The sequence below is a fragment of the Cervus elaphus genome, chromosome 13 (genome assembly GCF_910594005.1).
Source record: "Cervus elaphus chromosome 13, mCerEla1.1, whole genome shotgun sequence".
Lineage (NCBI taxonomy): Eukaryota > Metazoa > Chordata > Mammalia > Artiodactyla > Cervidae > Cervus > Cervus elaphus.
Window position 1 is genome coordinate 71,143,218 of NC_057827.1, and position 13,153 is coordinate 71,156,370.

The 13,153-nt window shown below is 58.4% G+C and overlaps 1 protein-coding gene and 1 long non-coding RNA gene across 8 annotated transcripts in view; one reads left to right on the top strand and one right to left on the bottom strand.

Annotated features, from left to right (window-relative positions):
• Positions 1 to 527: 527 nt before the first annotated feature.
• On the bottom strand, positions 528 to 4,784 carry LOC122706661. Its single transcript, XR_006344434.1, has 2 exons — positions 4,080 to 4,784; positions 528 to 2,856 (listed from the first exon to the last, which is right to left on the bottom strand). It is a non-coding gene; the product is annotated as an uncharacterized LOC122706661 (long non-coding RNA).
• Positions 4,785 to 7,030: 2,246 nt separating this feature from the next.
• Positions 7,031 to 13,153, top strand: part of PACS2 (phosphofurin acidic cluster sorting protein 2) — a 59,267-nt gene continuing 53,144 nt past the window's right edge. For 2 of the 7 annotated variants that reach the window (XM_043922030.1, XM_043922032.1), the window contains exon 1: positions 7,031 to 7,216. In XM_043922030.1, coding sequence (XP_043777965.1) covers positions 7,098 to 7,216 — 119 coding nt within the window. In that variant the 5' untranslated portion in view covers positions 7,031 to 7,097. The remainder of the gene's footprint in view (positions 7,217 to 13,153) is intronic. The other 5 variants (XM_043922026.1, XM_043922027.1, XM_043922025.1 and 2 more) reach the window with 3 other exon arrangements.

Here is a 13,153-nt window from a genome sequence, read left to right on the forward strand (position 1 = left end):
GCACACAGACTTAACTGCCCTATAGCATGTGGAGTCTTCCGGGACCAGGAGTCAAATCTGCCTCCCCTGCACTGACCGGCGGATTCCTACCCACTGGACCGCCAGGGAAGTCCCGCCAACATGAGTCTTGTACTGGCTTATTGTGACACAGTTTCCATCGTGGGAACACAGGGAACTATCAAAATTTAACTACAGAGGTGCCCCCTTATTCTCAGGGCCCAGAACAACCCCTGGTAAACGGGGGAGGGCTCCTCGGCATTATCCTGACCCCAGGTGAGCTGTCTTTTCAGCTACACAACCTGGTTTTCCAAGCATCGCGCTTTCCCCATGCTGCTCTAGATGCACAATCACCCGTTTCACTGGAGCCTTTATGTTCCACGGGCGGCAAATGCGGTTTAAACCACAGACGCTGCCATTATTTTCCTTTATTTTCTTTGCACAATTAATACATATTCACCATAAAGGAAATATGAGATAAAGAGAAGCAAAAAAGCAAAGCTCAATCAACTGAATTGTCTACAAAGAGATAATTTCTTAACACTTCGATTCACTTCTAAGCTTCCATGTTTTCCTTGTACATTGAGAGGTCTTTTACATGTATAATCACTTGCATGTAAATATATATTTGACATGTACATGCATTTACACACGTTTTGTTAACCAAATAGGATCGTATCATGCAGTCTCTTTTAAGCCATGTTTTAACTGACCATTTCACACAGCTGTATGTTCAGGGGTTAGCTGCGCGGTGGCTGGCCTGACCTCGCCTGGCCCTGCCACCCTGGACTTGACTCCAGGCTTCACTCGCAGAAGCCCCAGTGGCCAGGTGCCCAGCATTCAGACCCCCACAGGTAAGAGGTGATCCAGGAACCGCTCACCTAGGTGGCCGCAAGGCAGTGCCACTCGCAGCGTCCCGGGCTCCTGCTCCCTCCCCAGGGGTTCCCCCCAGAGCTGCCGTTGCAGCCCCTCTGGGGCAGGGCACCCACTTGCTGCCAACACCAACACAGGGTCCTAAGGTCCGCTCCTTTAACTCTCAGCGCAGAGCAGGCGTCTCTGTACGGGAACTTCGATTCCAGGGATGCTAGCCAACCCGCTCCCATCTTCTGGAACATCTTCTCTGTCTGCATGGCGATTTGTAGGTGTAGGTGGCGATTATGTACCCAGGGTACCACCCTGGGCCTGCCCTATACATGACAGATGTTCTTCTCCCGTTTGCCTTTTGACTTTGCTGACCGCGGAATTTTGGCTTCAGGGACAGTGCACATCTCCAGGTCCACAAACAAGCACTGCCCAGCTACCCGCAAGCGACTTCCTCCAGAGTCTCTCTGCTCAGAGAGTCCCCTCGAGTCTAGAGCTTGCTCTGCTGTATTCAGTGCTTTTTACTTTGTTGTCCATCTGGGTTTCACGTTGACATTATATATATATGTACGTTTATTTATTTATTTGGCTGCAGCAGATCTTAGTTGCATCTTCACTGCGGTATAGGAGCTCTTAGTCGCCGTGTGTGAGATCTAGTTCCCCGACCAGGGATCGAACCACTGCACTGGAGCGTGGTGCCTTAGCCACTGGCCCACCAGGGAAGTCCCCACGTTGGCGTTTTGCACACCTGATGGTCTAGCAGACAGCCTTGAGAAGAGCCATCCTCCCGCCTGCTCTGGGCTACCGGTTGCCTCTTGGACCCTTGCCATGACAGGTGTGGCTCTAGTCACGGCCATCACACGAGACCCTGAAATACTGGCTAGGACAGCACCCCTCCTCCTGAGCCTGCTAGTTGTGGTGCCCTCCTCCCCTGTGCCTTCTGGTCAGCAGCCCCGAGGTTTACACCCGCCCCTGCGGCTGACCCACGACAGGGCCGGGCAGCCACTGTAGTCACCCCGACTCCCGAGTGAGAAGACCCAGGACGGCGTCTCAGGTATGAGCTCGTGTTTGTTCTTCCAGTTGAAGTTTAGTGTCAGCTTTTTAACCTCTGTAGCAGTCAGAGGTCTCTAGAGCCACGGACGAGGGGCCTGTGCACCCCCAGGGAGGTTTACTATGAGGCCTTGGCGCCTGTGATGACGGAGGCTGAGAAGTCCCACGAGCTGCTGTTTGCAGCCTGGGGACCCAGGAAGCAGGTGGTGTGAGTCACCCCAAGACTTGGGGCCTGAGAACCCGGGGACAGGAGATGGGATGACACCAGCTTAACGCTGAGGCAGGTGCAGAAAGGCAGATCCTGCCTTCCTCCACCTTCTGTTCTATCCAGACCCTCAGTGGATGGATGAGCCCACCTGCACGGGGTGGGGGGCGTGGGGGGGATGGGGGGCACCCACCCTGGGGAGGCCCACCCACACGGGGGGGCACCTGTGTTACTGAGACCACCCATTCCACTGCTGAGCTCACCAGAAACCCCCTCACACAGACCCAGAAACTGCTTAACCTGGGCATCCGTGGCCAGTCGGGTGGACACAAAATTCCTGTAGGTCCCCGCAGTGACCTTCTGGGGCCTTTCCGTTTGTGGGGAGCACTTGATGAGCCCCTCCCAAAGAAGACTCCTCCCGGCATCGTGGTCCATCACGCAGATATGCCTTTAGAGCAGCAGGCCCCAACCTTTCAGGCACCAGGGACCGATTTTGTGGGAAGCAATTTTTCCACAGACCAGGACGGGGAGGGATGGTTTTGGGATGATTCAGGCGCATCATGCACTTATCAGGCACTTTATTTCTAATCTAATGCCGCCGCTGATCTGACAGGAGGTACCGGTCCACGGCCTGGAGGTCCACAACCGAGCCGCATGCTCTGAGTTTCTGCTGGAAGGCAGGGAAACGGGGTCTCTCCTCTGGGGGGTCCCATGTCCAGCCACAGACTGAGAGCTCTATCCCTCTGGAAGAGGAAAGGAGAGATTCACATTGTTTTATTGTTTGCTGTTTCTGGGGATGGACAACAAACACCTTTACATCCTACAGCCTGTGACAGTCTCAGTTCTGCAGAGTTACAGCACTTTCCCCGGCTCTTCTCTCACATTTTCTCAGGAAATAACCAAATTCTATTAGTAATGACAGCATAACTTCTTCCTCCCTTCCTCTAAAACATGAGCTCTTATGAACGTCTTAAGGACTAATCTGACCACTTTAATGGGTTGCCACTAATGCTTTCCCACATACATGATGTTGGTCTAAACCCCCACCCTAAATGGATACCTATGTAAACAGGTTGTACTATATCCAAGTCTCAGAATGCTTATGCATGCTTAGTTGCCCAGTTGTGTCTGACTGTTTGCAACCCCATGGGTGTAGCCCACCAGGGTCCTCCGTCCATTGGATTTTCCAGGCAAGAATACTGGACTGGATTGCCATTCCCTTCTCCAGGGAATCTTCCCAACCCAGGGATCAAACCCAGGTCTCCTGCATTGCATCTATAACCATCTGTCCTGATGGTTAGATAGCATCACAGACTCAATGAACATGAGTTATATACGCAAACTCTGGGAGATGGTGAAGGACAGGGAAGCCTGGCAGGCTGCAGTTCTCAGGGTCACAAAGAGTCAGACACGACTGAGCGACTGAAAAATAACAACTCAGGGGATAGATGCTGGGCACCACCCTGGCTCACAAAGCTCAGCGGGGTGGATATCTTGTGTCTGAACCTCTACCCCTATGTTGAATACCAACGGCTGGAGGGCCAGGGCTGCCCTCGAGCTGAGTCCACCGCCCCTGCGGCTCTTGGGCCAGGTAGGGGCCGTCCCACCTGCCTGGAGCGCCTCAGACAGGCCTCCCCGTCAGCGTTCCCAGCAGTGGCCCTGCGGGGTGAGGTCGCGCCTCCCTGGCCATCCTGTCCTCTGCCCAGCCTGCTGTGCAGTTTCCATCCTATCCCAGTGATGGTGCCTCAGCCCTACCACGACTTCCACCCACAGGCCTGGATGGGACACAGGTCACGTCAAGGGGGTTCTGCCCGCAGCTTGGGCCGGCCAGGGTCTTGCTCCTCCGTAAGCGGCTTCCCAGCACCGCCCCGGGGAGAGGAGATGCCGCCAAGTTGCGGATTGGAGCAGGAGGGAGCCGTCCAGCTGAGCAGGTGCCTGGGTCCTGAAGGAAGCGCTGGGCGCTCACCTGACCGGCTGGAGCCGCTCCGAAGACCACTAGGCTGAGGAGCACGGCCGCCTCCTCCGAGTCCGCGCTCCCGGGTTTGCGGCGCTCCATTCGCGGGAAGACGCGCCGCGCAGCTCCCGCGGGAGAGGAACGCCGCGGGGTCCGCACCCGGAGGGGAGCTTCTTGCCGGCAGGGGCCGCGAGGCCTCCCACGCCTGGGGCGATTTCTTTTAACTCAGAGTGAACTGACGGAGCAGTTTCCAAGAGCCAGCGGCCCAGAGGGCCCCAAAGAAAAGCGAGAACCGGGGCTGGCTGGCGCAGGGCCCCCCAGCGGGTGGGATCGCAGGAAGGCGGCTGCCAGCTGCTACGTGGTCCCGTCTTCCTGCGTCGGGGCTTCCAGCCTGCGGGCGTCCTAGCGCGCCCTTTGGAAAGCCGAGGCCTTAAGGCATTTGAAACCCTCGGCAGGCAGGTGGCGCACTGTCAGGGTCTCAGCACAGGGGTTCAGGGTGCCCCCCTGGGACCTCAATGCTCTGGACAACCCATCCTCTAGCTGCCTCCCGAGCAATGCCACCCCAGTTGTCCAGAGAGGTTCCTCTTTAGCCAAGTTCCTGTTTTACAAAAACAGCCATCGGAAAGGAGAGCGGTGCTCACAACATTAGTGTGTGTGTCAGGCGTGGGGCGTGTGGCAGGCTGCGCCATCCGGAGGGGCGTCCTCCCAGCCTTTGGGGCACTCACCCTGCGGCACACAGTCCAGTCATTTTCGGACACAGGGAATGGCCACGCGTGGGACAGGTTCTGACGAGGAAGTGACTGACCCCAAAGTGAGGCGTCCACTTCACCGCACCACCACCACCTCTGTTGTGGTGTGCATATGATCCCACCTCCGTTTATAAACAGAAAATGTAAACAGAGCCACAGACGGAGCACACAGCACCCTCCTAGTCTCTGCCTCCCTACCTCGCAGGAGGAGTTAAGCACTTCCCTGTCACGGTTATCAGGGCAGCTCTGGACCAGACTGTGTGAAACCACACCCTGGCTCCTCCCACCAGGGACTGCGTAGCCACGTGTGCCTCAGTGTCTCCATCTGTAAAATGGGCATGGGACAGAGCTGTTCGGTCCGTGAAGGGCTCACAGTGGTGCCCAGTACAGACGCAGGGCACAGCTGGTCTTGAGCCCCCTCATCTCTGGCTTAGTCACCCCAAAGTTCCTCACTAGACCCCCAGATATAGTCCTCTCCTGGGTGAGATGTCAGTGCACGCAGACACAAAGTGTCAGGTGGCCCCTTCATCTCAGGCCACTGCACCTCTCGCTGCCTGGCACCATCGCAGGCTGAACACTCAGGTCAGCAGGCCCCTGTCCTCACAGGAGGCTGCTAGGCGGTCTCTGGATGTCCCCTCCCCCACCTCGGAGGTATGAGACGCGCAGGCACTCTGCCTGGCAGGAGCCTCTATGTAAGACAATACCCAGTCAGCTGGCCAGGGACAGACGGCCCGCGTGGCTTTCAGCTGCACCCCACCAAAGGCGCAGGAACATGCGGGGAACACAGGTTCTCTTGTTCTCTCCGAAGTGCCACCCCAGCTTTAAGCAGCCACAGCTGTTTGCAGCTCCAGAGAGGGAGTCAGAGCTGGAGGCGAGCTCTTACAAAGGGGGGGAGCCAGCGTGGGGCCTGCTGCAGGAGAAAGAGCTGACAGGGGCGCTGGAGGGTAAACCCCAAGGGCGAGTCGGTTTGCTGGGGCTGGGCTTGTTTTCAATAGACAACGAGACACAGACAGGAGCAGGGAGGAAAGCAGCTGTGCTTACTGTGGCTACAAAGAAGCAGAAGAGATGCCAGAACAGCTTTTCCTAAATCTCAGCAGCAGGATCTGGTGACTGACCAGAACCGGGGCCAAGAGGACGGGGGAGGGGACCCCTCCTTGGGCCCCCAAAACAAGATGCTGTTTTCCAGGACCTTTCCTGACCTCTGCTGCCCCGTTGGCCCAGTGGGCAGCTCTGGTCACTGCCTCCTTGTCTGGGTTCCCGAGTTCACTGGGAGCCCCACACCAAGGGCCGCCTCTGCTCCCAGACATTTGTTTTCCAGTGTCATCCTAAAAACCGCAGAGAGGGCACTGCCGGATAATAAGGAGGCTGAGGCAGAAAGAGGACACTCCAGAAGGGATCTGTGGAGGAGCACACCAAGCCCCTGAGCGCCCCAGTGCGCCCGCGGGCAGGAGCTCGGGGTGGGGGAGGGCGATGCGGCTGGCCCCGCAACCCCGGTCCCCCTGCTCCACGTCCCGCCCAGGCGATCTTTTGCCGGGGGAGTCGGGGCGGGGGTGGGGGGAGGCAGCACGGGGACGCCGGGGGCGCAAGGCGGGTTCGCGGGTTGGGCGAGCCTCCGGAGGACTCCAGGGCCGCGGGGGCCTGACGGGTGGTCCAGGCAGTCGGGGCCGAGGACATGGGGCACGGCAGGGGAATGGGGGCGTCAGGGGACGCGGGGATCGCGTGGGAGCGGGCAGACTCGGGGATGCGTAGCACTGGGGGTCGGGGACTCGCGGAGGCCGGGGCGGTGGCTGCGGGGCTCAGGGTCGCTGGCGGACCCTGGGGTCTCTCCGGCCCCTCCCGGCGGCTCCTGGGGGGGCGGGGCGCGGCGCTCTGGGCGGGGCCTGTGCGCAGGCGCGGGGGCGCGCTCCCGAAGGCCGCGGGCGGGGGCGCCTCATGGGTCGCCGGCGGGAGGGGGCGCGCGAACCTCACTTCCGGTGAGCCCTCCGCGCGACATGATTGGGCACGAGTCGGCGAGCGCGCGCCCACCCAGCCAATGGGCGACGGCGGCGCGGGCGGGGGCGGGCGCGCGCGGCGGGCGCGCGCGCGGGCGGGGCGGGGCGGGGCGGCCGCAGCCTGGTCGCCGCCCGCGGGCCTGTCTGTCGCCCGCCCGGCCGGCCCCGCCGCCCGGCAGCCATGTGACCGCGCCGCCGCCCTCCGCGCGCCCGGCCCGCCCGCCCGCCCGCCGCGCGTCCGCGGCCCGGCCGCAGCCCAGGCCGCCGAGGGAGCGGCGGGGGCCGGCGCCATGGCCGAGCGGGGCCGCTTGGGCCTGGCCGGCGCGCCCGCCGCGCTCAACACGCCAGTGCCCATGAACCTGTTCGCCACCTGGGAGGTGGATGGCTCCAGCCCCAGCTGCGTGCCCAGGTACGCCGCCCGCCCGCCGCTTTGTTCCCGCGCGCACCTGCCGGCCCCGGGGACCGGTCCCCGGGGACCTCGCGCCCGGGCCCCCTCCCGGGCCTGCACCCCCGCCCGGCCTCCCGGGACCTGCATACCGGCCCCCCCCCCCCCGCCCCGGGCCGTGCACCGGGACCGTCCACCCTGGGGTCCCCGCTTGAGACCGACCACCCCGGGACCCCCACTGGGGGCCTGCCCCGGGGGCCGTCCGCTCCGGGATCCCCACCCCGGGCCGTGGCCTTGGCGCCCCACGTCGGGTGCGCGCCTTCTCTGCGCGCGAGCCCAGACTCGTGGATGGTCCCTGAGGTCTTGGTCCAGTGCAGCCGAGGAAGCGGCGCCGGCTCTCACAGGCCCGGCGATCCGCGGGGCTCTCGCGGGCGCTCACCTGGTTCGTGCCGGTCCGGCATCCTTGCACCTGCCTACCGGTGCGGTGCCGGTGGAGTTGACTTAGGGTGTGGTGTCTCTTCTCTCCAACGGGTACCATAGATTTCCTTTTGCGTCCGGCCACACTGTCACGCCTGGGTGGCCTGGGAGTCACTCTCGGGGCACGCAGTGTCCAGAGGACACATATCTGGGAACAGAGCTGTACTGCTTCATCCTTCACCCTTCTGAGGGTCTGACCCTACCCCTCTGTCCTGCTGGCCGGAGTGTCCGCCCTTTCTCCGTTTGCACTGTGCTTTGTAATTTGGGGACTTCCCTGGACATAAACACTGCTCCTTGCATCATGCAATCGCCAGAGACGCTGCCCCCTTCACTTGGTGAAGCGCCCGGTCCCCAGCAGTACAGCTGGACGCGGCTCACCCATGGGGCAGGGCTGTGGCCAGCCCCTGCTTCTCCTGCCAGCTGGAAGCTCTGTGGACTTTTTCCCAATCAGTGGTCCTTCCTGAGGAAGCTCCCAGGCTGAGGGCAAAGAGAGACAAGAGTCATGCCGGGGCCTGGTTCTGCAGTGGACACCAGGCCACGAGGGCTGCGGGCGGGCAGCCAGGAAGAGCTGTCCCTGGGGAGCCCTCCGAGTGGGACCAGAGGACGTGGCCGTGTGTGCGGAGGGGGCTCTGCCGCCGCGCCGTCAACAGGTGTGCAGGGCAGGTGCTGGGCACGCAGAGGTGCCGGCGTGCCCTCCCAAGCGTGGGGCCCGCAGCTCCGGGTGTGGCTGTGCCCAGTGGAAGGCTGGGTGCTCCCTCTGTGGGCCTCTGGGAGGGTGGGGTGTTCTCAGGATGTCTGCCTGCTTGCCTCCTCTCTGGGAGGTCTCACCTGCCCAGGCCTGGTCTCCGCCCTTCTCTCTCCCATCTTGGCATTGGGCCCAGTGTTGGGTCATGCTGGACCCCGCCCCCCCACACCGTGCTCCTTCTCTCTGCTACCCCGTCATCGTCAGCAAAACCACCCCCCCCTACGACCTCTTGCCCTCCCTGGGGGCACAGATGCCCTGCTCCTGACGAGTACATGCACCCTCCCTCCCCCCAGAGCTAGGAGTGCAGCCTGCCTTTCCTGCACCTTTCAGCAGTCTCCTGGGGCTCTGAAAAGACCACTGAGGTCTTACCCAGAGGGAGGTGGGGAAGGCGGCTGGGGTCCGGGGCGTGGAGCTGGTCTAGAACGCCCACCCTGCTGTGTGTGTGCGGGAAGGGGCGGGATGAGGGGTGGGAGCTAGGCAGCGCCAGGGCTTGGGGTTCCACAGCTCTGCCCGGGGTGGGGCGGGGAGCAGGGCAGGCAGGTTGTTCTGTGGGCCTGGGGCCCAGCAGCCATGGGGTGGGCAGGCACAGAGCACCCCAGCCTGTCCCAGGGCGGCCCTCCCCACGGTGCTGCTGGCCCCGCTGCCCCCTGGGAAGGCTGTCCCCCCTGCCTGTTTGGAGACTGGGTGCAGAGGCACCGCTCTGTCCGTGTGCTCGGCGCACGCTCCCGGCTCTGACCGCTGGAGCTGCCGGTGTGGGTGCCCGCTGGCCCCCGTGAGGCAGCGGTGTGTCTTTGCTCTGTCTGGGCACTGTGGCTGGCCCCCGGTTTGGACTAGTGAAGAAGCCACCCCGGGCCTTCTTGCACTGGCAGTAGCGTTTGGGGGGGGCGTGTGCTCAGTGTTACTACCAGGAGGCTTCCCGAAGTGGCTGTGCCAGCTCACCCCCACTGGCGTCCCCACTGCTCTGCACTCTTGCCAACACTGCCTGACTTTTAATCACTGCCAATCTGGTGGGTGTGAAATGGTATTGTGGTTTTAATTTGAATTTCTCTGATTACTGATGTAGGCCACTTGTACTTCCCCGTCAGCGAAATTCTTGTTCATCTCTCTTGCCAGTTTTTTTCTCTTGTTTTATCCCCTGACCTGAGCCTCAGTGGGTTTGTAAGGGCCAGTAATTCCTTTCCAGCGCTGTGCTGAGACCACCCTCTCCTCTGCAAGGCTGTGATGCCACCCAAGGTGCACCTGGTGTTGACCTTGGTCTTGTCCTGTGGTCTGTCCTCCCCGGGGCTGTCGGGAGAGCTCTCTGTTCTCCCTGGGAGCTGGTGCCAGGCCCGCGGGGCTCTGACAGAGGCAGGTTCGGTTTCCTGGATTTCCTTGAGGGAACAGACTGCACCCCCTTCAGTGACCCCCAGTCCTGTCATCCTGCTGTTCCTGCCCCCTGCGGGGATCCCCTGAGCAGCCTCCTGCCGCACCCCCCCACCCCGGTTGACCTGCTTCAGTGGGGTCTGGGGCACTTTGAACCCTTGCACTTGCCCCCTGATTTTCCGTCCTGTTTGTGCATTGTTTGTGCATTGACGTTACAGGGTCAGACATCTCTCTGCGAGTTTCCTGAACCCGCAGGTTCCCGTGCACCCTCCTGTGGCGCCTTCTGCCTGGCTCACCCTCCAGAAGGGGCTGCAGCTGGAGCGTGAGCTTTGGCGTCCGTGTGCTGGGTCTGCTGCAGCCCGCGGCAGGGCGAGTGCTGGTTGCCCGGGCCGTGGCCGCCCTGTGGGCCACGCACCCCAGCGTCGCCCACCAGCCGTTCTGTGCAGGTCCTGTGTTCCCCCATCATTTCAACTCCAGCCACTTTGGAGGCTGCGCTGGGGTTTCTCCGCGGGGGCTTGCCGGGCACTTGTAGTGCGCGGGCGCTGGGTGTGATCAAGCTCTGAGAGCCGGATGTTGTCCTGCTCCTTTCCCTGCCGATGTGGCTCTTCCAGCATTAAACTTTCCTCTCCCTCTTGGAAACGTAGCAGCGTGCCGGCCTGGAGGTGCCCTGGTCCCCTTCCCGCAGGTAGGTAGATGGGATCAGACTTTGCTCAGGCCTTCGCGTCTCTGTCTGGGGTCTGTAATCTGCTCATCCGCTGCCCTCATCTGATTCTGATGCCGAGATACCTGCAGAGTGGGCGGCCCCACCGCGCCTCTGTGTGAAGCAGGAGCTGTTTGTTCCCTGAACGTCCAGGCGATGGTGAAATCGCCGGTCAGGGGACCTGACTCCAGGTTGCTCTGGGGCAGGGGTAACTGCTGACTCGACTGCTTTAATGATTCCCTGCCTTTCAGTTAGCTTTAGAAATACATTTTTCTGTGAATTTGTCCATTTTCTCTTGATTTTCAAGTTTATTGACAAAAAGTTGTTCCTAATATTCTTTTTCTAAAAAATACCTGCGGGACCTGTAGAGCTGTCCCCTTCTGGTTCTTTCCGTTGACCGTGTGGGTGGGCATCCACACGCTGATCTATCTCACCAAGCGTTCGTCGGTTTTTTTTAAATGAATATTCACACCTTCCTTTCCGTTTATGCTCTTTATTTTTGTTACGTGTACGTGTTTTGATCTCTTAAGATACATACATAGCTCCTTCTTTTTCCTCCTTTCCTTGCGTGTTTGGTTTTTTAATTGCTCGTGAATTTATTTGCCTTTGGCTGCGCTGGGCCCTCGTTGCCGTGCCGGTTTCCCTAGTTGGGGTGTGCGGGGCTCCTCTGCACCGTGGCGCGTGGGCTCCTCTCTGCAGTGGCCTCTCCTGGTGCCAAGCACGGGCTCAGTAGCTGAGGTGCTCAGGCTTAGTTGCCCCACGGCATGTGACATCTTCCCAGACCAGAGATCAGACCTGTGTCCCCTGCATTGGTAGGTGGATTCTTAACCAGATAACCAGGGAAGTCCCTCTTGTAAGATTTTAAACCTGTGAAATAAGTAATGTTTTGGCTGCATTTTACAAGCTTTTATGCATAGAGTTGTTGAGTTTAAAATCTTTTTTAAAAATTTCCATTTTCCTTTCTTTAGCATGGTGGGATATTTCAAAGTTTCTTCACATCCAAACGTTTTTCTGTTAGTTATTTTTCCATTGTTGAATTCATTTCTTCTTTTTTCATTGTTTCTAACTGAGTCGCATTGTGGTCGCAGAGGGTGGTCAGTATGACACCGGGCCCTTAGGATGTTTTAGGACTTGCTCTGGGGCTCCGTTTGAAGCCAGTGTTCATGTGTGTTCTGCTTGTCCTGAAAAGGGCCGTGTGTTTGGCACTTGATGGTACCGTGTTTGATACCTGTCCCTTTGGGTCATGCTTGGCTTATAGCGTCTTCAGGCTTGTTACCTTTCCTGTCTGCTTGGCAAGCACGTAAGAGTCTCCGAGCCTGGAGGGTTTGGCTGTTTACCTGGAGCTCTGTCCTCAGGTCACAGCCCTGCGGAGTCACAGGCCCTGAGTGCTAGGGGCTGACTCTGCACCCAGCGGAGCTTTTCCTCAGCTGTCTGTTGGATATATTTGCCTGCTATATCTTTTCCTACCTTTTTTCTTTAAACTTTCCTGTGTCCTCAAACGCTGGCTGTGTGTTTTTTATTTGGCACACAACTGAGCGACTTCACTTTCACTTTTTACTTTCACGCATTGGAGAAGGAAATGGCAACCCACTCCAGTGTTCTTGCCTGGAGAATCCCAGGGATGGGGGAGCCTGGTGGGCTGCCATCTATGGGGTCGCACAGAGTCGGACACGACTGAAGCGACTTAGCAGCAGCAGCAGCAGCAGATTTCATTTTCATTTAATCTGACAGTCTTTATTTTTTAACCAGGACATTCAGTCCATTGTTATTTGTCTAAATTTCTGATGGTTGGGTTCATGTCTACCACTTTATTTTTGTCCTTATTATCCTTTTTTTCCCCTAAGTTTCTCTTTTTCATTGTACCTTATCACGCATTGGTTTTTTTTCTTATTCCATTTCTTATTATTTTGAAACTTGTCACTATTTCTGTTTCTTTCGTGGTTACCATATTAGTTTAAAACTTGTCACTATTTCTGTTTCTTTCATGGTTACCATGTAAATTGCATGCTTGCTGTTGCGTGTCAGAGCTAACTGTAAATTCTTTTCCTGAACAACAGAGGGACCTTAGACCACATTATTCTGACGCGTCACTTTCATGCTTATGTGCTTTTGTTTAGAGTATTTTAACATGCTTTTTAAGCCCATATGAGATTATTGTTATTACTTTCTGTTGTTAATACTTGATTAATCTCAAAACTCACCACTTTTTAAATTCTTTTTGCATCTCAGAAGTGTGAAGTGAAAGTCGCTCAGTCGTGTCTGACCCTTTGCAACCTCATGAACTGTACAGTCCAAGGGATTCTCCAGGCCAGAATATTGGAGTGGGTAGCCTTTCCCTTCTCCAGTGGATCTTCCCAACCCGGGAATAGAACTGGGGTCTCCTGCATTATAGGCCAATTCTTTACCAGGGAATCTCCATTTTTCCTCCTCCTCAGTCTGAAAATGCATCTTTAGGATTTTCTTTAGTGAGGATCTGCAGATAACTCATCGTTCTTTCAGTGTATCTGAGATGTTTACCGTTGTCCCAGAGGGTGTCCTGCCGGTTGTGGGGTCCCGGGCAGCGTCTCCCCATCGTGGCTCTCAGTTCGGCTCTTGTGAGGTCAGTGTCCGTCGGGTGTGACTGGCTCGAAGGTCTGTCCTTTCTCCCCAGTGGCTCTGCGGTCACCTCTGTGGTGTC